At 36.8% G+C, this 25,390-nt stretch overlaps 1 protein-coding gene and 1 long non-coding RNA gene across 3 annotated transcripts in view; both read left to right on the forward strand.

Moving 5' to 3' along the window:
* LOC148049357 (uncharacterized) overlaps positions 1-25,390 on the forward strand; it is a 354,694-nt gene that overhangs the window by 151,456 nt on the left and 177,848 nt on the right. The window lies entirely within an intron of this gene.
* Positions 5,812-25,390, forward strand: part of LOC106555171 (neurabin-1) — a 58,627-nt gene continuing 39,048 nt past the window's right edge. The window contains exons 1-7 of one of the 2 annotated variants that reach the window (XM_087709025.1): positions 5,812-6,280; positions 7,586-9,491; positions 18,381-18,513; positions 20,779-20,899; positions 21,805-21,909; positions 22,410-22,527; positions 25,024-25,167. In XM_087709025.1, coding sequence (XP_087565151.1) covers positions 7,875-9,491; positions 18,381-18,513; positions 20,779-20,899; positions 21,805-21,909; positions 22,410-22,527; positions 25,024-25,167 — 2,238 coding nt within the window. In that variant the 5' untranslated portion in view covers positions 5,812-6,280; positions 7,586-7,874. The remainder of the gene's footprint in view (positions 6,281-7,585; positions 9,492-18,380; positions 18,514-20,778; positions 20,900-21,804; positions 21,910-22,409; positions 22,528-25,023; positions 25,168-25,390) is intronic. The other variant, XM_014073951.2, reaches the window with a different exon arrangement.

The following is a 25,390-nucleotide window of genomic DNA, read 5'->3' on the forward strand; positions in this document are numbered from 1 at the left end:
TGGTTAAAACCCTGGTAGACTCTGCAAAGTAAACTAAATATATATGTAATGATATACAATAGCATCAATTCTATGCAAAATAATAGTCATTTTATAAACTCTTATGAAACACACCAATAAGTGAAAGTGGCCATGTTAAAGGAGGATGAATATAAAGTAACATAACTGGATCCTCCAAATTAAGAAAAGCTGAATTTAATTTAGTCTGCTTTTTTCTTCGAGCATATTTTGTATACATGTTAAATGTTTTAAATTATAAGAAAAATACATGGTTAAGATTGCACATTGCGGTTTAGAAAAACAAATAATTGTGATCAGCTTTTCATTGCATTTTGGCTTACAGTTGTACACTATTAGTCATTGCTTCATACTTATTAAAAATAGAAGCGACTACATTTTTATGTTTCTTTTTTCATGCATGCACTACATCACCATAATAGGATTTGGTAGAACTTGAACTAGAGTTGCTATGATAGTTTTAAATTATAACCTTCAGGTCTGACTAGAGTATAATCTATAATTACAGACCTAGTTTAAGCTTACAGAAATTGTGGTCTAATTGTATGTAAGGAGAAATTCCGTTGCCTTTCAATTGACTAAGCCAATCTACAATTGAAACTTGATACCACTTCAACCAGTAAGCTTTCCTTAAACCTCAAACACTTCCTTTTATTACATATGATACAGAAGAGCATGCACTTTTTAAATTGTATACACATATCTGTGCAAGAAATTAGAAAAATTAAAATTTGGGGGGAAAAAACCTTTGCAGGCAGGTTTCTTCATTCTTCCAACAGAGCTTTTCTAAAGCTCTAAGTATGTAGAAATGCACTACTACTTCAGAGGAATTTGTTTAGCTATAAAAACTTTAAGACAGAAAAATAATGCAAAAATGTAGGACATAAATATAATCTTATAGATTTAAAGTTATTGTATTAAATTTCAATAAATTATCCTTTAATATATGTAAATTAAAATATAGCTTCATATTTATTTGTTATCTCTATGCTTTTACATCAACTGGAAAATGGGAGCGTGTTTAATTCCTTAGTGAATGGTATTTTCTTATATATTCAGAAAAGAAAGAAAAACAAGGAGAGAGAATCTATGGCTCTAAAAAGGTTGCTCAATAAACTATTCCAGGGCCCTTAGTTCAGCCCTTAGCTGGCTGAAAACTGCTAGGAATTAGAGTTGGAGCAACAATTCAAGGACCCTACATATCTCTCCATTGGAACAGAAAAATATTTCGGTTGGAATTATACAGAGCATAATGTACTATGATTAATAGAATAAATCTAAATTGACTGGATTCATGCAACATGTTAAGCCATATATCATGATGGAGAGATCACAATTATTAGGTTCCAACAACATACCAACTGCAACATATTAAACCAACTGTAAACAAACCACTATAGTTTAAGGAACATTGGTTAGTTTCAGGCATCTCATCAACTTAAAATGTAGTTGGTTTAATTTTGACCAAGCTGAACTCAACTGTTGTGTTTTATTCAACAAATGAAAAATAAAAATAAATAAATAAAGTGGTTCTCCAAACCCTGGAGAAACATCGATTCTCTGTAAACCAACTATGATGTCTAATATGCTCAAATAATGGCAACAAAAATTCACATGGATGTCTAGGCACAGGACTTTGCTAGCAATTCCAGCAGAAATCTTGCTTGTGCAAAAATATTGTAAAAAACTGTACACACACACACAGACACACAGACACACACACAATCTCAAATACCTCTTTCTGGGACAAGATACTTGGGAGATGGTGCCTGTGCAGCTACAAATGTTTTCAAAGGTTGCATATTTTTAATATATCATGATGACATGACATAAAATACCATGATGACATGACAGAGACTTTTTTTCACCACATTTGCTCTCTCACTATCTCAGTAGCTTTCAGTATCGCTCATCATGGTATTTTGCTAATCCAATCATATGAATTGGGGTTTGGGAATCAGGGAAATGTGGTATGGTCATTACTATTTGCAAGAATGCTCTTAAAATATGGAACTGGTTAACTGTATCACTGTTCCTCACAATCATACTGTTATTTACTTCAGTATGAAACTGAGTGAGTAGCTTTTTTCATAGATCTGAATGAGGAGAGCTTATGCATATCCTAAACTGGTGTCTGTATTCAGTGAATGGCTAGATGACAGCCAGTTAACTGAGACCGAATCCCAGTAAGATTCCTTTGAATGGTGGTTCTCTGGTTTGGGAACTAAATAATCTATCTCTTAAAAATATATACTATTGTGTATTTTAGTGCCATTTTTGATATTCTTTGATACAGGAAGTATATGTGCTAGTCATTCCCGACTCTACGGGGCAGTGCTCATCTCCATTTCTAAGCTGAAGAGTCTGCGCTGTCCAAAGAGTCTCCGTGGTCATGTGGCCGACATGACTAAATGGCGAAGGCACACGGAACGCTGTTACTTTCCCACCAAACTGGTCCCTATTTTTCTACTTGCATTTTTTATGTGCTTTCAAACTGCTAGGTTGGCAGAATCTGGGATAAGTAGCAATAGCAGTTAGACTTATATACCGCTTCATAGGGCTTTCAGCCCTCTCTAAGCGGTTTACAGAGTCAGCATATCGCCCCAACAACAATCCGGGTCCTCAGTAAAGGGAGCTCATTCCATTACATGGCACTAGGGATTCGAACTGCTGAACTGCCAACCTTCTGATCAACAAGCTCAGTGTCTTAGCCACTGAGCCACCGTGTCCCAGTAGAGGAAGTAGCACGTGTTATATAAATACATAAATTAAAACAAGAGATTGTGGTGCCATATCATTTAGTTTTTGTTTGTTAAGTGCAGTGGTGGGTTCCTGTGGGTAAGGTCTGATATGGTAGTAGCCAGGAGCAGCTGATAGCGTATCAGTACGGTGGCTCGTTTGGCCTACCTGCCTGCATTGTATACCTGTTTTTAAAGAAACCAGACAATTGTGCACGTGCACACAGCATGTGGTGCCTGCGCGAGCCCCAAAAAGCAGCTGGGCATTGCAGGGGCAGTGGATTGCACATGTGCACGCAGCGCATGTGCACAAACTGGACGCGCGGCTCCGTGAGCAGCCAACCAGTAGCGACAGTAAGAGCAACCCACCACTGGTTAAGTGTCTTAAACTTTGAAAGTGTATAAGGAGTATTTTATATATAAAGTTTCCAGCATCCTCTCAAGGAGGCAGCTGTTCCAATGCAAGTTCTTAGCTGAGATTTGGGCAATCTCTCTGAATATCCTTGATGACTACCGCCTCTAATTTTGTATCTATGCTGTATAAGTGTCTTATAGTTCAATACATCTTTGAATAAAAATTGGATGCTTTCAAAAATAATACAAAAACATACCAAGATCTAATTATATCTTTTAATCTTTATTTTGTGAAAATTCTACAAAAGGTAAAATTAAAAAAAAAGCAGAGATTACATTATAATAACACTAATGAGGTTAATTATATATCTAACTAAAACAATCTTTATAACTCATTAAATTTAAGGCTGCAATTCTAAACTTTTTTATTAGGAAGAAAGCTTCAATGAGAGCATAAAGTAGGGTTTTCTTCAGAATAAACATGAATTAAAAAAAATCTCATATAAGATAAAGTGAATAACTATAAAGGTAAGCACTCAAGACTGCTTATGGGAAGAGTAGTAGTATGTGTAAAAGGTATGAGCAACTGGAAATGTTTTAACCTTAGCAATAAATAAATGTTACATATTATTGGACTTCAATCATTATTGTAATTATTTTTCAGGGTAACACTTTACACAAAGCAAATAACTTAAGATTTTTTTAAAAAGCAAATGCAATACAATACAATACAAACAACTTTTAGAAATGTAAGCAAAAAAATTGTATGCTATCCGTCTCCCCATCTCAAGAGTGTTTGTGGTTCAACAAGACTCTTGTTATTCTGTTCTTTTCCAAGAACCCATCAGTAAGATTTAGATTGCATTTTATACGGTACATAATTATATATTGTGCAACATCTTGTAGTTCTGAGGAGTTATTGACTGTATAATGATGATAACCTCAATAGAGAAAACAGAATACAATATTCGAACCAAGAGTTTAAATTTTAGCTTCTGTCTTGGGACCAAATATTTTACACTTTTTCATAGCTGTTGGCTTGATATAAAATTGGAGATAATTAGATTTCCTATAGCTTTATTGGCAGTTACTGTTTTCCAATTAGCATCTTCCAGATATGATGCTGCTGGCAATAAATTGAAAAACAGGAAAATGTGAGGAATTCCAGATGGCAGGACCTTAGTTTCACCTTCTTCAAGATCTTTCTCAGACTGGAATGTTGAAATATGTTCCCCAACCTTTGGAGTAAGATGAAGATGAGGTACCACTCGTTTTATGGAGTTCAAATTTCCATGGTTTTACTACCAAATGACAATGTTATATCCTACACTAGCCTTTTTCAGTGTGGTTCACCCTAAATGCATTTCCCAACAATTTCTGTAATTCTCAGTCAGTACAGCTAATGCTAGACTGAGTATGATAGAAAGTATGTCAGATCTTATTATAGCTTGTAGACATGTTTAATGTGAGGAAAGGTTTGCCCACGTTGCTCATCAAATTTAAACAATTGTTTGTATTGTTTGTATTAAAATATTATATATATATATATATGTGTGTGTGTGTGTGTGTGTGTGTGTGTATGTGTATGTGTATGTATATGTGTATACACACACACACAGAGACAAAATAATGAACATATTGTAAATGTACTGCAGGGTGACATTTCTTGAGGTGTACACAACCTTATCCAACATACGTATTTTCTCTCATTTTTCTCCATTGATATTCCTAATGTAGATGCAAAATGTAGATTTATACACCCATTGACTTCAGTACAATTTACTCTCAAATCAGTATGCTGTGTTTGCAGTTGTAACTTCAACTTGTCATTGATATAAAATATGGTGATGAAACTTTAATTTTAAAAAAACTGGGGGAGGAAAGCAGGTGACAAACTCTGTATAAATTTGGTCCAGAAGAATTCTTCCTTCTTCTTTGATCGGAGCATTACTAACAATTATGTATAGTTTAGTTGCCATTACCATTTTTTTCAATTTTTGTCATTCTTTTAAAAAATTTCTCATCTAGAGCTGCTTGAAAAATTGATGTGGCTTATAAATTAAACAGATCAATAAATCTTAGTAAAAATATTTTATTATATTATATATTTTTGATTTAAAAATCTTAAGTTGTTTGTATTGTATTTGCTTTAAAAAAAATCTTAACTTATTTGTATTGTGGAAAAGGTTACCCTGAAAAATAATTATAATAATGAATAAAGCTCAATAATATGCAACATTTATGTATTGCTAAGGTTAAACCATTTCTAGTTTCTCATATCCCTTTATACATACTGAGCAAGCAAAATCTGTGTTGTGCAAAAAGTGAATGAAGGGTAAGTTAGCCCCCAAATGCCGACAACTTGTGCTGTTGAAAAAGCCAACCCCTTCCCCTATCTTCTGGATTCTGACTCTGAACTGCCTAGGAAATAGAAAAAAAACCAGAATCTTTTATTTATTTATTTAATAATTATGGCCCGTCACGTTTTATTAGGCAGGGAGCGAAAACGCCAGCAGGGGGGCAAACTCAACAGAACAATAGACGCGGCCAAGTTTTCCTGACCTTTTCCCTGGTTGGTATCGCCTAACGCTCTCCCCTCCCCTTTATCCCGGGATGGTACATCCCAACAGATGCAGGCGTTTCCTTAGAACTTAGACTCGCTCGCTTTTCGCCTTTCCCCCTTCAGGTCTCTCACCTCTGATCCCGCCCCCTGCTTCGCCGCTTTCGTCTCCCTCGGGGAAGAGGGGAAGGGGAGGGGGGCAGAGAAAGAAAGTCGGGCTCACGCTGGGTCGGATAGGACTCTTTGTGCGGGGGGAAAGAAGTGAAGCGCGCGCTCGCCCGCGCGGTCCCGAGGGAAGAGGGGAGAAGAAGAAGAAAAGAGCCGAATTCTAAAGCGATCGCGCGGGTGGGCGAGCGGGCGGGCGCGCGAAACCGAGAGTCGGACGGGTAGAAGAGTTGGGAGTGGAGGAGGCGGCGTGAAAGAAAAACGCAACCGATGAAAAACAACGGCCGGCCCGGGGGCAGTTGCTGTCGAGAGGGGAGGCGCGAGTCGGACGATCCGTTGCGCGGCTTTGCTGGTTGGGAGAGCCAGGACGGGAAGCTGCAATTAACTGGGGAAAGGGGAAGAGCCACCGCCGCCGCCGCCGCTTAGGTTCCGCTCTTTATCTCAGGTAAGTGCGAGGAGGAGGAAAATAAAAAAAAGGGAACGGTTAGTTTGAAAAGTTGGGAGGGAGGGAGGGCCGGGGCCTCGAGCGCTTCGCCAACGGGGGACCGAAAGAGGGAGGGGAAATCCGAGTTGGCAGCGGCTCCATTGTGAGCCGCTCAAATCGCTGCTTCTTGACTCGGCTCCTCCACCTTTCCTGAAGGGGGGCTGCTCGAATGAGGGGCTACTGCTCGTTCGTGATCCTGGTGGAAACACCGATTTTTTTATGATTGGCATTTCTGGTAGGGAATGCAAGAAACCCAGATTCGTGGGTAAAGGAGAGGAGGAGGAGGTGGAAGGGAGTGTTGGTGGAATAAGTGCTTGGGGGGGTGGGGATGAGAGATTAGTTGTAATGAAATCCAGGTCTCCCTTTAATTTTCTGTAATTTCTACTTTTCCCTCACTAAGGGAACATGTCCAGAAATGGTGGGCCTAGACCAGTGGGTCCCAAACTTTTTGGCCATACGCCACCTAAATATCTTTAAAATCCTGATGCCCCCACCCCCACCCCCTGACATATAATTCTTACTTTATTCAAAATTGAACTTTACTGATGCGGAGGAAGCATAAAAGGCCATTAACTTGGTTTCAACAAGGTTCAAATTGCCCCATTAAAAAATCAATCCCCCCCCCCAATGGGGTGTGGGCCTGCGTTCGGAACCACTGGCCTAGAAGAAGGAAATGGCTAGTTAATAAGTTACGTTTTGGAAAGGAAAGAAGAGTTTTTGTGGGAGGGAGGGAGGACAGGCAGGGAGAGAGAGAGAGAGGCAGAGACTCCAAATCTTCAGAAATGCTTCATGCCTGGAACCGTTCCGAACAATTTCTTTCCCAGTGAAAAATGTTGTGGTTGGATCCTGTGTGAAGGTTGCACACTTTCAATAGTAGATTCCTTAATCCTGAAAGTGGAAGAACTTGTCATAGTTGTTCATCGAAGAGGGGAAGAAGAATCAATTATTTTTTGCACAGGTTGAAAGCCATTATCTGCTTTTCCCTTGTTTACTCTGTCATATGTTACAAAGGCAAGCCTTGGCAATGAAAATATCTTTCACTGTGTGGGGCAGAGTCTCTGTAAGATCCGCCTTGTGTGAACTCTTGAGTTTTTAAAGATTTTTTTTTGTTATTTTACCCCCGTCCCTTGGCTGATAGACCACATTTTAAATAATTTTTGTCCTGTTCCTTAGGCTATGGAATTCCATTTAACACATAGGATGAAATACTTAGTATACATGAGTGATGTCTCTGGCTCACAAAGTGTTGTTGTTGTTTTTTTGCAGATATTTTTCAGGATAAGAATGGATCAGCTATGGTGCTAGCATCTCATTTTTCTAGATACATTCCTGAAGTGCTTGTTGTTTTTGTGTGCGCCTCTCCTCCTCCTTCCCACCACATATTTCATTGCTCTTATGGAAGAATAAAATGGTGAGAGGCGTCTTCCAGTCTCATTCTCTCTCCAGGCTGTAAGAGGGCTGTATCACATTGTGGGAGCAGCACTGGCAGCTGCTGTTGGTTTTCACCTCTTCAGACTCTCATTTGTAAAGAATTAAAGGCTTTCTCCATTTGACAATGATGAAGACTGAAGGCAAAGGAGACAGGACTTTAAGAAGTGCTTCTCCACACAGAAATGCCTATAAAACTGATTTTCATGCAATTAAGTGCAGCTTTGACTCAGTGACTACTGATAATGCTTCCAACAAGTCTAATCCTCAGCAAAAGTTAACCAACTCATCCAATGGAGAAGGTAATGATCCACATGTTCGTGGCAGAGCTGTTTCATATGGCAACAGAGTGCACAAGATCAAAAACATGTTCATGCAGATGGGTGGCTCTTCCAATTCACCATGTTGTGAAAACAGTCCACCCTCTGAGCCCCGAATTATTAATAAAATAACTTCAGCTGATCTTGCACTTCCTCCTCCTAGTAGCCCATCTTACCTCTGTGTTCAAAAAAATAACCTACTCAATAGTGGTTCCTTTGGTAGTTCCCCGGATCCTTTACCTGCATGCTCATTCACTGATAAAATTATCTGCAGCAAAGAAGAGGGAAATTTAGACAAAGCTACACTAGCAGAGAAGTTTTCTGAGACCAGGAAACTGTTTGAAAGGAACATTAAAAAACCAAGTTCACTGGATAGAAGTCCTCCCATTAAAGGTGAAAGAATTGAAGACAGGAGACGACATGGTTCTACTTCTTCTGATGGCAGCAGTGTGACAGATCACTTTAATTTCAATATTGATGTAACTTCTCAGGTTGCTGTAGATAAAACAGAGAATCAAGGAAATAGTGACCAAAAGGGGCAGCAATCTACTGGCAGTTGTAAATCCTCTTCACTGAATGCAGGACCTATTTCTCGAAGACTGGAGAGTTTCTTGGCTGACATTGACAATGATGACTTCAAAGATACTTTGAAAATGAAGGATATCCCAAACCCTGTTCAAACAGTGTTCTGCGGCTGGGAATCACCAGGAGTTAGGAAAGAAGTGTATTTGCAACAAAATCAGCCCGTTGTAGAATCTTCCCTTTTGATAAGCAGCACTTCTACTGAAAGGAGTGAGTTAAGTGATACAACTGAAATAACTTCTCAAACAGATCAAACTGCTGAAAGGGAACAACAATATAAACCCAGCATATCCTCTAAAGTGGATAGAGCCCCTATAAAAATTTCCCAAGTAGAGGTAGCTAGAGCTGAACTGATTATGGTGCAGAACAAAACTTTAGGGGATAACAACGAAATCACTGGGGAAGTCAATGTATTTCAGAAGGAAAAGCCACTCAGATTTCCAAGTTGGAAAGAGGAGAAAAATGACTGTACATTTGAGGAAATGGAAGAATCTAATAAAGATGGTGCAGTTGATCAAAAAGGAGCAAGAGAGTTAGCGTTTCTGGACAAAATTCAGGAACAAGAGCAGGTTCATGTAAAACCTGTAGGAGAGGGTGAAGAGGAAGAACAAGAACAGAGAAAGAAGTTGAGTGGGTTTTCTTCCAGTGCTCTTGGGATAGAGAATGCCGCTTTCGATGATGACAGAGAAACAGAACTAATTAGCCAGGGCCCTGAAACAGAAGAAACCTTGCAAGAGGAGGAATATAACTATAATAGTGATTATGAGGAACTTTCTGGACTTTCTGAGGAAGAAGATCCTGATCCAGCTAGAAGAGTGAAGTTTTCTACAGCCCCAATCAAGGTAAAACTTCATTAATGGGTATAAAATATAATTATTGTTGTTAGTTATTTAAATATAGTAATTATAACAATGAAGTCTATTAGTATATTCATTAGTAAATGGATGCTTTGAAATTGGTCTCTTAATTACGGTCTCCCTTCCAGATAAGGATTACTAAAGTATTTTGAGTTCTAAAGTACCTTTACGTTTAAAAAACAAACACTGGTTCAGGTAAGCAGAAATGGAATCATGACCAACCCGACTGCCTGGCACAGGAAAGTCATTGGTTCCCAAACTTTTTTTGGCCATGCCCCACCCAAGCATCTCTAAAATCCTATGACATATAATTCTTACTTTACTCTGAAAGTGAACTCTGCTCACCCGGTGGAAGCCTAAAAGGCCATTAACTTAGTTTAAACAAGTTCAAATTGCCCCCCACATGGGAACCACTGTGCTAAGTGTATAATGCCAGTGTTTCATATCCTGCACTGACTGATTCAGCTGCACTGATGTCTAGGCCCATTCTTGGTGTTGTTATTTAAAGCTTTGAATGGCATGAAACAAATAAAAAGGAAATGGCTTTTTAATTATCTTTGGTGTGCTCAGCTATATGGGAGAAGGCCTTCTCAATTGTTAAGTGTTTATGAAATGTCTTTTCCAGAGAGGTATATTTGGCACCCCCAATTATGATCTATAAAAACTGTGGTGGCACAGTAGTTAGAATGTAGTATTGGAGGCTAATTTTGCAGTTTGGCTGTTCAATTATGACTGGCTCAAGATTGATTCAGCCTTCCATCCTTCCAAGGTCGGTAAAATGAGGACCCAGATTGATGGGGGCAATAGGCTGACTCTGCTTAAAGAAGGCTATAAAGTACTATGAAGCAGTATATAAGTCTTAAGTGCTGTTGCTATTTGGTGCCAGCAAATGTATCGCTCATAGATATTTCTGGTTTTTGTACATAGATTTTACATTCTTACTCTGTGCTGTAATAGTTCCTTTTACATATAAATATATTTCTGGTGTGATTTATTGTATTTTTATTGTTTAGCTTTATTTGATTATTTTTAATTTAAAATCCACACGTGAACTTTAGCTCTTAAAGTAATGTGGGTAGTCTTCAGTTAACAATGGTAATTAACACTGGAATTTCTGTGACTAAGCGTCACAGTTATAAAGTGCAATATCACATGACTATGCCATTTAGCAATGAAAATTACAATATTCACAGTTGCAGTTATTAAGTGAATCACAACAAATCATTATGGTCGCTATTTGCACCATCTTTTCTGGCTTCCCTGTTGACTTTGCCTGCAGGAAACTAGCAAAGAAGGTCATAAATTGTAATCACATGAATGCAGGGCACTGTGATTGCAAGCCAGGTCCACATTACAATTACATGACTATGGGGACCTTAACCAATGTTAAGGACAAAGTCCAGTCATAACTACTATTCATTGCCACTGTCACAAGTTTGAGCAATCACTGAATGAATAGTTCTTAAGCAACGACCATCTGCAAGAGCAATAGTAGTAATAATTTAGGATATACATTATGTGGGTATAGTATCAACTTTTGAGAGGTATAGGAACTATTTTCTATGTTAGAGTAAATGAAGGAGGGAGGTATTGTGTTGTCATTTTGGTTGCCAGTCAGGAGTCAATAAATTCTTTTAAGATTTAAAGACAGTAGGTCAGATCAGAGTGAAATGCCAAAGAAAAAGAATAGAATAAAGGACTAGGGGTAATATGATAGCAGTGTTTTAATATCTAAGCATCTACCACAAAGTTAATTAATTAGAATAGAACTGGAACAGACCTTGGAGGTCTTCTTGTCCAATCTCCTGCTCAAGCAGGAGGCCCTATACCCGTGATGACATGAGTGGCCACCTCTACACAGGTGGCACGTGGAACCATTTCTTAGGGCATGTGAGGCATTGACCTGTCAGCTCCAGTGCATGCCAGCTGATTTCAGCCTTCATTTTCAGCTGTTTTTTGCCCAAGGGCGAAAAACAACTCAGTTTTCAGTTCAGGAACGGACTTCCGGTTTGCGCATTGGGCGTTTTTCTCCCTCTGGAGGCTTCAGGGAAGCCACCTGAAACCTCAGGAGAGTGAAAAACAATCCAATGCGGAAACCAGAAGTTCGGGAATGGACTTCCGGATTGCATGTAAAATTGTTTTTCTCTCTTCGGAGGCTTCAGGGCCTCCGGGGGGGGGGGGGGGCAGGGGAGACCGTTTTCACCCTCCCCAGGCTTCTAGAAAACCCTGTGTGCATGTGCGGAGTAGCGGGGAGGGGGAGTTCATGCACGCATGCGCAGGGGGCACAGCACAGGGGGGCATTAAATTATGGGGTGGGCACGTGATAGTGCACATGCTCGTGCTTTTGGCACCCGAGGTGAAAAAGGTTCGCCATCACTGCCCTATACAATTTGAGACAAGTTGCTGTCCAGTCTCTTCTTAAAAACCTCCAGTGATGAAGCACCCACGATTTACAAAGGCAAGCTGTTTCACTGGTAAATTGTCCTCACTGTTAGGAAGTTTTTCTTTAATTCCAGGTTGCTTCTCTCCTTGATTAGTTTCTATCCGTTGTTTCTTTTCTTGCCTTGTGGTGCTTTGGAGAATAGCCTCTTCTTTGTGGCAGCCCCTCAAATACTGGAATCGTGCTATCATATCACCCTTTGTCCTTCATTTCTCTAGACTAGCCATACCCAGTTCCATTCTTCATATGTTTTAGTCTCTAGGCCTTTTAAACATCCTAGTTGCTCTTCTTTGCACTTTTTTTTCAAAGTCTCAGCATCTTTTTATAATATGTTGACCAAAACCAGATGCAGTATTCCAGGTGTGGTCTTATCAAGGTTTCATAAAGCAGTACTAATATGTCACGTGATTTTGATTCTATGTCTCTGTTTATTTACACACACACCCTCATACCCTTCAGAAGCTAATAGTTATGCAGCATCCCCCCAGGGCTTCAGGTTTATGGTGAGGTTCAAATTGTCTGAATTCTTTTACTACTTTTTGTTCTTGAAACAGAGTATAAACAAGAGATGGAGATGACTTCATAGCACCTCTTATCAGGGACTTGATCATGAATTTAGATAATGGAATGCCTACAGTGAATTTTTAGGGAAAATGGATTCTCTAGTAGTCATAGTCATGGAATCAATACCTTAGGAATCCTACTTCTTTGTTTATGGAAACATTGCTCTTATTTCCCTTTCCCATGGCAAGTATTAGATTAGGGAGCTGGTGTGGTCCTCTTTATCTTAATAGTTATAAGTGATGATAAGTAACAGATAAGTGGTAATCCAGAGAGATTAACGATAACAATGATGCAGTCTGCAAAATTGTGCTAAGTAACTTCTTTTAAGTGCATGTGTGGAATAATATACAATGCTGCTGGCTAGCAATTTTGTCCAGGGATATATTGATTAACTATGATGAACATCAACCATGTTTTTTTAAAAAATAAAGAGAAAAGTTTGTGAATTCAGGACATGTGGCTCATCCCTGTTTCTTTGTGCCTTACTAAGTTATGGTTTAGTACATCTTTTTCATTGCTTCGCTCACAGATAACATTGCACATTCCTTTCATTTTCAAGTACTGTGGGCAAAGAGCAGGTTAACTAGCAATTATGCAAGCTGAATTCCAGCTTATACAGAGAACATCATATGGAAGCCAGATACAGTGAAATGTACAAACATTACTAGTATATTAAAAAAAGAAATGAATCGGTATCTTTTAGCACAGTAATATTATCATTAATGTTGTAATAAATATAATATTAATTAAGATTCCCTTTAATATTTCTGCCAAGAGTGATAAAATGTCTTTGGCTGTAGGTTCCAAGTGAGCAAGACTTGTATATTTAAAAGTGGAAAAATAACTTGTGCATATTAGTAGATCATTGTGTTGGAAACATTAAGTGAAGTTTTCCTGATTGTGATTTTTTAAAAATTTGGAAGTAGTTCAAAATTGAGGGTAATTTGCAAACTATAAAAGTAGGATTGCTTGTTTTTCATTTCTAAACAGAGATAAAGAATGAAATTACTATACATGATGGTTGTAACTATTCCAAAGTCACTTGGGTGAGGGTGGTGGTGCTGAAATTTAATAAATAAATTCTATAAATTAATCAATATTTGAGGTTGGCCTAGTTCAGGTTATCGTTCCGCATTTGATAAAAAGTAATAGGAAAAAATAGCTGATTGCCATATGTATTATATCACTTTTAAAAATAAAAATTAAGTATAGGTATTTCTTGACTTTACAACCATTCATTTAGTGACCATTCAAAGTTAGAATGTTGCTGAAAATGTCACATATGACTGTTTTTCACTCTTCAACCATTGTAGCATTTCTATGGTCATGTTATCAAAATTTGGACCCTTGGCATCTGGCATGTATTTATGATGGTTGCGGTGTCCTGGGGTCATGTGATCCCCTTTTGCAACTTTCTGACAAGCAAAGTCAACGTGGAGGCCAGATTCACTTAATTGGGTTAATTCATTTAATAGTTATGGCAAGAAAAGTCCTAAAATGGGGCAAAACTCACTTAATAACTGTCTTGCTTAGCAGTGGAAAATTTGGGCTCAATTGTGGTCACAAATCTTAAGTGTATTTCTTGAATGGCTGATGCTTTCTCCTGAAGTTTATACTTGAAGTTGTGGAAGATTGATTGGATGCCTATATCCCGGTTAGTTCCTCTTTAGCAGTTAAAAATTGACTCTGGTGTTGGCAAGAAAATCAGTTGGAGCAGGGCTTTTTCCTTTGTTTTATATTTGTGTTTAGGTCTTACTATTATCTATTGTTTTTTTCAAGGTTACCCCAGCTCCCCCCCCCACACAATAGATTTTATGATGGTTATCAAATACTCTAGTTTCTCTTTGGCCCCATGTTAAGATCTCCCATCTGTTTGTTTATTTTTTAACAAAGTAGATTTTATTTCTTAAACATTGAAATTTATAGCTAGGAAATGTATTAAATGAACATTTTATCTCTACACTATTTGGGGACTTTTCCATTTGTTCTAGGTTTCTTGTGATAATACATTGCAGTATTATCCACCTCTGTGCTCTTTACAGTTTTTTAAAAATTATCACATTCATAGCGTCTATTTATAAATATTTAGCAGTGTCGTTTTTTTCTTGCTTTAGTAAGGAAGATGCTTCTTTTCTCAATACATAAAACACATGGAATTATTCTGTTTTTTTGCTCCTCACATTAAGACTTATAGTAACAATTTCTCATCTAGACTACCATAACCAGTCTTGTATTTATTTTGTACAATGACAATAAAGACAATACTATACTACATCATATTTGTATATTTCAGGGTTCCAAGTAACACCCTCAATGAAAGAAGACTCTGAGTTTCCCCAAAGTTCCATTTTTATTAGAGATGTCATATTGGCACATCTGGGAAACCCCAAATCTGAAAGTTTCCAGGTTTTCTCCACTCTAGTGAAAGTTTAAGTTTCTGCCCGCACACACATGTCCAACACATTGTCCAATCAGGCACCATCCCAACTAGAGATGCCTCCCAGTCACAGCACTCAAGGTGTAGGGCAAGATGAACTTCTCTGAGAAAAGAATTTTATTTGGATTATATATCTCCCATACTCCATATAATTCCCCCCTCCCATTTTCCCACAGTAGAAAATGTGGCAGGCCTAAAGGCCCAATCTAAACGATGTCTTCCAGGCCTGACACCATATATAATTTAATAAAAAACCCTCTTGCAATATCTATTCTTTTAATCAGCCATATGGCTATCTATGGAAATGAAGGTGTTGCATAAACACAGATCAAGTGGGTTTTTAAAAAATTGCTGTAATTTATGTTTTTTAATTATAAAATTATCTGTACTAATTTCTACAGGATGCATTTTGTTGTTGCATGATGGTGGTATACTAGGCCTGTTAAACTCTCTAAATTAACTCTCTTTAAATTAATAGAAAGTAAACATTAATATTAAATATAACATAGGTACCCAGAATATTGTGTATATTTTTTAGATTATTTAGATTATTTTTATAAATAACTCAAGGCGATGAATTTATCTAATACTCCTTTGTTCTCCTATTTTCCCTACAACTAAAAGAGATGAGTTGGGTTGAGAGAGAATGACTGGCTCAAAGTCACCCAGCCAGCTTTCATGCCTAAGGCACAATTAGAATTCATCCTTCAACTGGTTCAAATTGATTCTTATGAACAAAAATCAAAGAAGTTAATATACCTAATGTTTTTTTCAGTGTTACAAAGTGCTTGCACTGATGCAAATGGACAATTAGAAGAAACACCTGTTTGGTTAAATGCAGTAAATTAGCATACTCCATAATAACTACTGGTACTATTCATATATCAGAATTCAAAAGGACAAAAAAAACTATGGAATTCAGACAGTCCTTACAAAAGAAAAAAGGATGTGGTGGCATAAAAATATTTACTAATGTATGGATGGTACATGTTCAGACATGCTTCTGTTAGCATCTGCAAAGCAGGCACAGTTTTTATATTGATGTTTCAATCAGTCAGGCTTGTTTGCATTTGGCTGACTTACTCAGACATATAAGAGCTTTCATTAAAATATTCCCAAATAAGATGTCTTATATAGTTTGTGGCACTGAAAATGAAGGCACCGATCAGGAACATAAACACATTCCTCAAATCATCAGGGATTTAGGAATATGTCCTATTCATTGCTTCTTTTACTTTCTATAATTCTCCTGCTTTCCCTTTATAACCATAGTTCTCCTCAGAAACAATGTTATTAATCCAGCACATGGTTAGGTTTTTCTTTTGATGAAAAACTATACCTGGTCCTTGACGTATGACCCTTCATTCAGTGACCTTTCCAAGTTAAGACAGTCCTGAAAAATGGACTTACAGCCTGTGTCTAAAGTTATGGCAGTGTGGTACTTTAGATGTCACGTATCAAAATTCAGGAACTTGGTATCTTGCCCACACTTACAACTGTAGGGGCACTTCAGTTCCTTCAGCTCACCTATCTCATTTACTCCCTTTTGGATGCTGTGTATGCTGCCTTGTATGGCAGCAAGCAGTCCCAAAACTATGTACCTCTGGGACTGCTTCCTCATGCACTGGGGAGCCTCAGTTGCCCCAGCCTGCACCGACAAGCATTTGTTCATCCAGCTGCCTTCTCTCAGTTTCCTACACTGATCTTTTGCGCCCAGTCCCTGAAGCAGTATTTGCTGCCTTGCTGTGTTTGCTGTCTCCTTTTTGGACCCTTGTCCACTATGTTACCCTGGGCACTCCAAATTTTCCAGCTTCCTATACGTGGCTCCCCGGCATTGCACTATTCATGAAGCCCTAGTAAGCATCAGCAAGCATTCATTTAACCAGCTGCCTTCTTTTCCATTTCCCTGCACTGACTTTTCTCTTTTTGAGCCCAGCTGCCATGGCTGAAATAGAAGCACTTTGTTGTCTTCTTTTTGGACCTAGCTTCTCCAGTGAAGATATCCTACGTATGGTTTGCTGAACAGTGTCTTCCTTAAACACTGTTGGAGGGTGCTGCCCTCCAATAAGCAAACAGCAAGTTGACTCCACATTCAGTTGCTAATTTTGAACTTCATTTGGTGCTAGAATCTATTCTTTGAGACATTTCTGAAAGCGTATTTCATTTTATTTGTTTTAAAAACTATGTGGCCAATCATCTTGTGAGACACAATTCAAACTAGTCGATTTTTTTGTTCTTTGTTTCTATGAAAGCCCTGTCGTGTACTTCTAGCCTAAGTTCTCAAGAGGATTGCAGATGTTAGATACAGCATAACTGAGAAAACATAAATACTTCTCAGTCCAAAAATTAAGTCTATTATTGCCTCAAGATGAAGACATAGAAAAACAGGATCTCTTGTAGCTCAGCTGAAAAGTATGTGTCAACTTATGTTTTTTTGCAAAGAGAAAGACAATATACATCCACGCTCCTTCAGTTTCTACTCCAACTTACATAAATAAGCTGACTAAATGGTTCCATGTCCTGCATAGTAACAGCCTATGCTTATTTACCCAGAAGAATCTACGGATTTAATACAGAGGAAATATCTATAGCTTTATCCCCCTGGTTTATGTGGTGTTGCTTTTTTCCTTGTGTGAATGTTCATATGTGGATCTCTGCGTATTCATATTTGAGAGAGTAGTGTGTGAGAAAAAGTAGTTTGTAGACTACTTTGTAGACTGTAGATTGTAGATGCATATGGAAGATCAATTTTACTAACAGATACCTTATTTTACAGTTTAATCACTTGGCAATTCAATTAATACTAATTTAAATTTTTGCCTTTTGGGGGGATGTAGATAGTGACCAGTATGTTTGCTCATAGGTCCACATTTGTTGCAGGGGATTAGTTTCAGTGGGAGTTAGCAAATACTGTTAACAAAGAAAGACGTCAGAAAGCATGGATTTTTCTATGTTTATCACCTTTTCTTCCTGTTTATTTTTCCATTGGTTGGGGTATTAAATTTTAAATTCAGCAATATTATCTTTTTGTGTAAATGTAGTTATCGTTTTCTGAAATCAGTTCCTAGTTTTGTTAAGCATATAATTCAGTACATTTTGCTTCTCAGCCTTTTGGCTAAGATCAAGTGCTTCAGGTATAATGTAGAATAACATAACATAAATCCTCTAATATTTTTTTAATTTAAAAGCTGCACTATCAATATATGATAGTCCTATTATTGAAAAACATCATTTTTCAAATAACAAGATTAAAGATTTTATGGGCTTTTAGAAATTACCAGGATGTAATTTGCTGTGTGGTCCACATACTCTCAAACATTGATTTGCAAATGGGTATAACATAGGCATGTTCTAAATTGGTATTTAATTGACATTTAAAACTATTCAACTTGCATGGATAAAAAACGTTTTTGAAAATACTGTATTTTTTTAGGTATTCAGTACTTACTCAAATGAAGACTATGATAGACGCAATGAGGAGGTGGATCCTGTGGCCGCATCAGCAGAATATGAACTTGAGAAAAGGGTGGAAAAAATGGAGGTGTTTCCTGTGGAAATTGAAAAAGGTACAAATCTTGAATGTCTGTCCTAGAAAAACAACAAGGCCTTTTTAATGTTTATACCTTAATTTTGCATCATTGATACTGCAAAACCTCTAATTAGGTGTAGCATTACAAAGTCAAGAATATAAATTACTTTTAAGTTTAAGATCGTCTTCTTAAAAATTTGGATGTATAAGGGCTGGAAAATATTTTAGAAACGTTGAAAGCAATATAAAAAGGCAAACATTTTTAATATATTAGTCCTGAGAGAAAAAGTCAAAACTCATATTGAGGCAATGTCATTAGCAAACTTAAAGACAATGTGTGAACTTTCTGACTTCATCTGATTTATGTTTTCTGAATGCATCAAGAAAAATAGGGTAAGAATTAGAGAAACGTGGTTGTACTAAGTAGTATTAGGTTTGATGTTAGCCGATATTTAAATAGTAATGTTAAGTATCACCAAGTTTAAAACTTAATCTGTTAGTTTAGGTAATGCAAATTCCAGTTCTTAAATTTGTGCAAAAATTACCTAGCTTAGCATTATACTTTATCCTTTGGAGTCTTTAAATACATCATTATTTCAGTTTTTATTATAAGCATAGGTTGATTTGTTTCTTAATATCTATCTTAGCTTGAAGGAAAGTTATTATGTTTAAAGCATAAAAATAATATCAAAATTGATTCATTAAAAATTAAAGACCTGGTGAAGAAGGTCTATCTTTATTCTTTTTTTCACTGGACAGTGGGAACTGAACCCAGCTCCCAAGGGACCGTATTCCATAGCTTTGGATCAATAGGTGCTATATAGATAGGTTTCTGAAAGCATGGACATCTTCAAAAAGGCCTTCTATTGCTATTTATATGACTGCAAATAGTCCCTAAATTGTTTAGGATTTAAAGGCCATAGTAACACATTAACTTTTGCCAGTGAGCAATTAGCAAGTTCTACTGGCATCTTGTGACCCTTGTAACTTACATAAGTTACACTTAGCTGCCACATTACATACCATTTGTGACTTAGGGCGTTACTCGATAAGTTGCAGTAGTCAAGAAGAGATATAATGATGATATAGATAATTGTTGTCAAATAAGATTAGCAAACATATTCTGGCATATTTACCACCTGTGCTGGTGATAGATGAAAATCAAGGACTACTTCCAGTCTGTTGACGTGCTTGTCAAGAAAGAATGCAATTATGTGAAACTCTTGTCTCATTGCCTAGATGAGGCTGCTGCAATCTGGATGGAGGGGAAAAACCCTGATGAAGCACGGCTGCAATTTGGGGTGGGGGTGGGCTTCCTCAATTCACACTTAATGCTTGAAAGGCAGAAAAAAATTGTGGCTGTTAGGGTATTCATCTAGTGCTAGCTGGTTCCCCAGTTGCAACCTTACTTCTCTACAATACTGTCTGTGTTTTAACTCATGTCTTGATCGTTGCCTATCTAGATTGCTGCAATGTGCTCTACATTGCTGTTCTGATGGCTTTGAAAACACCACAACAGCTATTAATGCAGAATGTGGCAGCTCACATAATGGCAAATACTACCACCAGAAATACACAACATCTTTGCCCTTTATTGTTTGCCTAGAAGTTTCCTTGTAAAATGTACAGTGCTAGTTTTGGCATATTAAGCCAGGAAGTGCAATTTTTTCCCATCCAGTTCTGGCCTCATGAAATGATTTCCTCTCAAAAATTAGACTTGCTCCTTCCAGAAAATACTAGAGAATGTTAAAAGATTAGTTTTCCAGTGGGCACTCCCCCACCCCTCTGTGCAGTGTTTTTGTGAACTGTCAGGAGTCTCTAATTGATTATAAATTCCTATGGAATCCATTGTATTGAAACTCTTTTGCAAGCCCCAAAGAATGCAAAATAAGGGGACATGTGGTTGCTGAGGTTTCCTTCTTAGGATTTGACCGAACACTTGGAATCCCATTTAAAACAGATTTCATTGACATCATTTGCAAAAAAGAAAAAAGAAAAAGAAGGAAAATTGTCAGAAAGATTCTCCAGCTCTTCCACATCCTTCTCACACCCAAATAAGAAAAAGCTTCACTGTATGAAACAAACACTTTTTTGATCTGTTTGCAGTGGAAGCCAAGAAGTAAGCTGTGTTCTCTGCTTTTATTGCCTCAGATGGGCCTCAAATCATTGTGCCCTACTGTAAAATTCCTTCATTTATGTTCCAGCTGTCCCAGCCACTTCATTAGTCTAAGCCATTGGCTATGATAACAGTATGCTCACAAGTTACAAAAATAGGATCATTTTGCTTGTGTTTTTCTTGCAGGTGACAATGGCTTGGGTATCAGTATAATAGGAATGGGTGTTGGTGCAGATCAGGGACTGGAAAAATTGGGTATCTTTGTAAAAACAGTAACTGAAGGTGGCGCTGCTCAGGAAGATGGCCGGTAAGTTTCAATTAAGACTGCTTTTTGCATAGTATAATAAATGAGGCATAAGGAGGACTGGAATTTCCCGTTTCTTTCTCTTCTACTTCTGTATGAGAGACAAGCTTTAGACAATCTGTGTTCTTTATGGGGTTTTTTTAGATTCTTGTTACTTAGAACAAACTTGAATAAAGGCATGGTTTTATGTGCCAAACTTAAAATGGTATAGGAAGTTGAAATTACAAATGTACTCCAATGTGTTTTATGTATATACCAATTAAAAACCAAAAATTTGATTTAACTTGTGAACAGTATCTAAACTGAACAAATAACACATCTAAACTGTCTTTTTGTTATGTCTATTTAGAATTTGAGGTTCCTCTTTTACTCCTTAAATCCACTTCAGCCATTTGTTTTAATATGGTTAATTAATTCAATAATGAAGAGTCATAAAATGGGGCAAAACTCCCTTAACAACTGTCTTAATTAGCAATAAATGCTGGACTCAGTTGTGGTCGTAATTTGAGGACTATCTGTAAATGGAAAGATTAATGACCCAGTCTACTCATAGGGATGTATACATCTGTCACTTACTGATTCAGATCTTATAGATATAACTCATGTGTAACCTTGAGAGTGGATACTCTAATACTAGCCAAATAAATAGTGAATAAAAAGGCATGTATTATTTTATGTAATTTATATTGAAAACGCTTCATACAAATCAAGTTGACCTGCGTATTCTATTTATGCTGAGCTAAGTGTTTAAAAAACTATGTCACAGGATGTTTGTTCATTACTTTGTGGGAAATGATGTAGATTTTTTGATTGAAAGTGATAAATATGACTTATATATTTATTCCTAGTTTTTTTGCACCAAATGTAATGCAATATGCAAAATCTAATGTTTGTTCCTTGCCTTGCAGAATCCAAGTGAATGATCAGATTGTTGAAGTTGATGGGATAAGCCTGGTGGGGGTAACCCAGTTTTTTGCAGCAACTGTATTAAAAAATACAAAAGGCTCAGTCAGGTATAAACAATTATATATAATTAAGCAATCATTGATTTATTCCCTTATGTACAGTATGAATGTGTATGCAAAGCACCTAACAAAGCCATAGTCCAAATAGTTAACATTAAGTTAATGCTAAAAGAACATTTTCATCAATTTTCTAAATTTAGAGAGAATGAGGGGCAAACACAGCTCTTGAGAAAATGCTATTCATAGTTTGGGTGGAATGCAAAAAAATAAAAAGGTTTGTGTGTTTTGTGCCAGATATTGTGCCCATTAATGCAGATATATTAATACTACACTAGCATTATGTGATACAAAGCAGTATATTAGTCTGTTATTGCTATTTTGATATTATACTACACTTTGCTTCCATTGCAATTTCTGACCATATTTCAAAATGTCATGTAAGAAAACAAAGCATAGTTAACTGTTGCCAAGGTATAAGAAAATATTAAAAGCACCATTGTATTTTTTTGGTCATTGATGTATTAATATTGGTTATTTTTACACCTTAGATTTCTGATTGGAAGAGAAAAACCAGGAACTCAGAGTGAAGTAGCTCGCCTTATCAGCGAGACATTAGAACAAGAGAGATACTTATATGAACAGCAATATGCCCATGAAACAGAACAGGTAACAAGATGGGTGTGTGTGTGTGTGTCTGTGTGTGTGTACATATACATGCACACACAAAAATATATGTATACCTATTCATGTTGGGTTTGGAGTAAATTGTTGCTTTTCAAAACAGTATTTCTACATTAGCTTTTTCCTGTAGGTATGAGAAAGAATGAGTTTACCAGAAACCTTGTAGCAACAGATAGAAAAAGTTATCTAAGTTGTTATCTGACAGTTAGAAATCATTCATGAATTCTTATCTAAGGTGATCATCAGTTGAGGAAGAAATAAGTGGGATGGGAAGAAGAAGAAATTTTCAACAGCAATTTATGAATTGCATAAATTTGATAAAGAGATTACATGGCAGGCAAGTCAAACATTTTTTTTTTAATTGAAAAAAGCCCTTCAAGAAAAACCTGGCACATGGGTGGAGAGTTGTGTCCTCATTGCATCCCACATTATTTGTTCCTTCTGTCTCATTCATAGACTTAACAAAGTCATTCCCGGTTCTTCCTATGAATTATTACATTTTGTTCTCCTTCTTTTCTTTTTCTTTTTCTTATTAAGTTGCATTTTTTTCTCCGTCTCCATTTTTCTTTCAACCATGGACAAGCTTCAGATTCCTTCTTTTATATCTTGTTATTTTAAATGGGACCTAGGAAAGTTGCCTTTTCTGTGGTTGCCCTATTCTCTGGAATGACACCCACCCCAAGATATTTCACAAGTTTTTTTTTTTGCGTTTAGGAAAGCTATGTAGCTGTCTCTTCCCTCAAGTGTAAGGGGCCACTTGAGTGGGAGTCCCCTGTAACTGCTGTGTTATGTCCTTGGTTGCCATTTATAGTTGATATTTATGTATTGTTTATTGTTACCCTCCTTGTTATTTATTCATTTTTATGTTGTATGCCTCGCATGATCACATTGGTTGAGTTGGGCAGAGTTTTAAATCATATAAAAAATGCTATATCCTTTTTCCTCTTACACCTTTGTCCATATGTTGCAATCTGTCTACATAAAATTGTCCTTGGCATGTGACTCCTATCTACATATATAACAAGGTAGTCAGTTTCAGTAATTAAATGTAGTTCATCCAATGAGTAATTCGCGCCTTCTCCCATTTCTTCTTCCCCATGCAGTTTTGTGGTTTAATCGTGGAAGATTGCTTCTTTTATAAGATCACTTTATAGATCTATAAAATCCTTTTGAAAGGGGTTATTTCCAGTAAATATTCATGCTGTAAGGGGTGAAGAGCCTGTAGCCACACAAATCAAGAGCGAATCCCAGCACTTCCCATGTTCAGCTATATTTATTCCTCTGATAAAATACAAGTTGTTAATGACTGCATTTGATTGAAACAATAAGCCATACATCTTGGTTTAATAAGCATTGGACATAATACAATTTAGCTATCATTTTATATTATTCTTATAAATGCTGTCATTTATAAGAACATAAATATAAGAATGGTAAGGCCACACTTGGAATACTGCATCCAGTTTTGGTCGCCACAATGTAAAAAAGATGTTGAGATTCTAGAAAAAGAGCAACAAAGTATTGGGGGGGCTGGAGGCTAAAACATATGAAGAACGGTTGCAGGAACTGGGTATGTTTAGTTTAATGAAAAGAAGGACTAGGGGAGACATGATAGCAGTGGTCCAATATTTCGGGGGTTGCCACAAAGAAGAGGGAGTCAACCTATTCTCCAAAGCATCTGAGGGTAGAACAAGAAGCAATGAGTGGAAACTAATCAAGGAGAAAAGCAAGTTAGAACTGAGGAGAAATTTCCTGACAGTTAGAACAATTACTCAATGGAACAACTTGCCTCCAGAAGTTGTGAATGCTCCAACTCTGGAAATTTTAAAGAAGATGTTGGATATCTTTGTCTGAAGTGGTGTAGCAGGGGATTGGATCAGAAGACCTCCAAGGTCCCTTCCAACTCGTTATTCTATTCTATTCTAATACATGGAAGTCTGGTTGGTTACGTTTGCTTTGACATATGTAGTGCCCTTATAAAGATAACACTGGACTATAAATTAAATACTTAATTATTTAAGCATTACATCAAAAATTAAAAGCAAGGCAAGTGTACATTTTCTTCATTTTCTTTGTTTTTCTTCTGCTACACTTTGTACCCATTTGTGTTTTCCTGATTTGTAAAGTCCCTTTGCTCAAAAAGAGGAACAAAGCCAGAACAGTCGGGCAACATGGACTAGGAGATTTCTTGCTCAAAATATACTTTCAGCCAAATTTGATGTTCAGATTCAAAGTTTATTTTGGTCAGAGACTAATGTAACCAAATTTGATGGTTTACAATGTCATATGAAGCAACAACTAAATGTATAAATATAAACTATTAAGCATTTACTTTTTAAAATGTCATATTTTAAGATTTACATGTTCATAAAAATGTAAAAAATGCTGAATATAATAGCATTATATATTTATTGTTGTATTAACATCATTTTAAGAAAATTTGATAGTTTTAATAAAAGATTGAATTTAATATTGTTTCAGGATGAAGATTATGATGAAGATGACGTTTCTTTTGAATCACATTTACAAGAAAAATCAGTAGAAGTATTTTATCTTCCTGAAAATGAAGATATTACTTTCCCAATAGACATGGATTCAGCACAGTTCATGCTGAAGTTTAAAGAGGTAGAGTGCAATTTTGTTATCTCTTTAAAAGGATGATAGGGCGTTTACTGTGAATTAATCTATTGTATGTTATAAAATCTGATGTTACAATTTAATGATACCTTTTTCAATGATATCTTTGGAATAAAATAAAAATTTATGGAATATATTGTATCTTTAAAATATTTTTCTAGATGTGTATGTAGGAATTCTACTTCCTATACAAAATATAAAATATTCTGGG

Source organism: Thamnophis sirtalis, unplaced genomic scaffold (assembly GCF_051295495.1).
Source record: "Thamnophis sirtalis isolate CommonGarterSnake01/CBP01778 unplaced genomic scaffold, rThaSir2_p1.2 scaffold_1, whole genome shotgun sequence".
In the NCBI taxonomy this organism is placed as follows: Eukaryota; Metazoa; Chordata; class Lepidosauria; order Squamata; family Natricidae; genus Thamnophis; species Thamnophis sirtalis.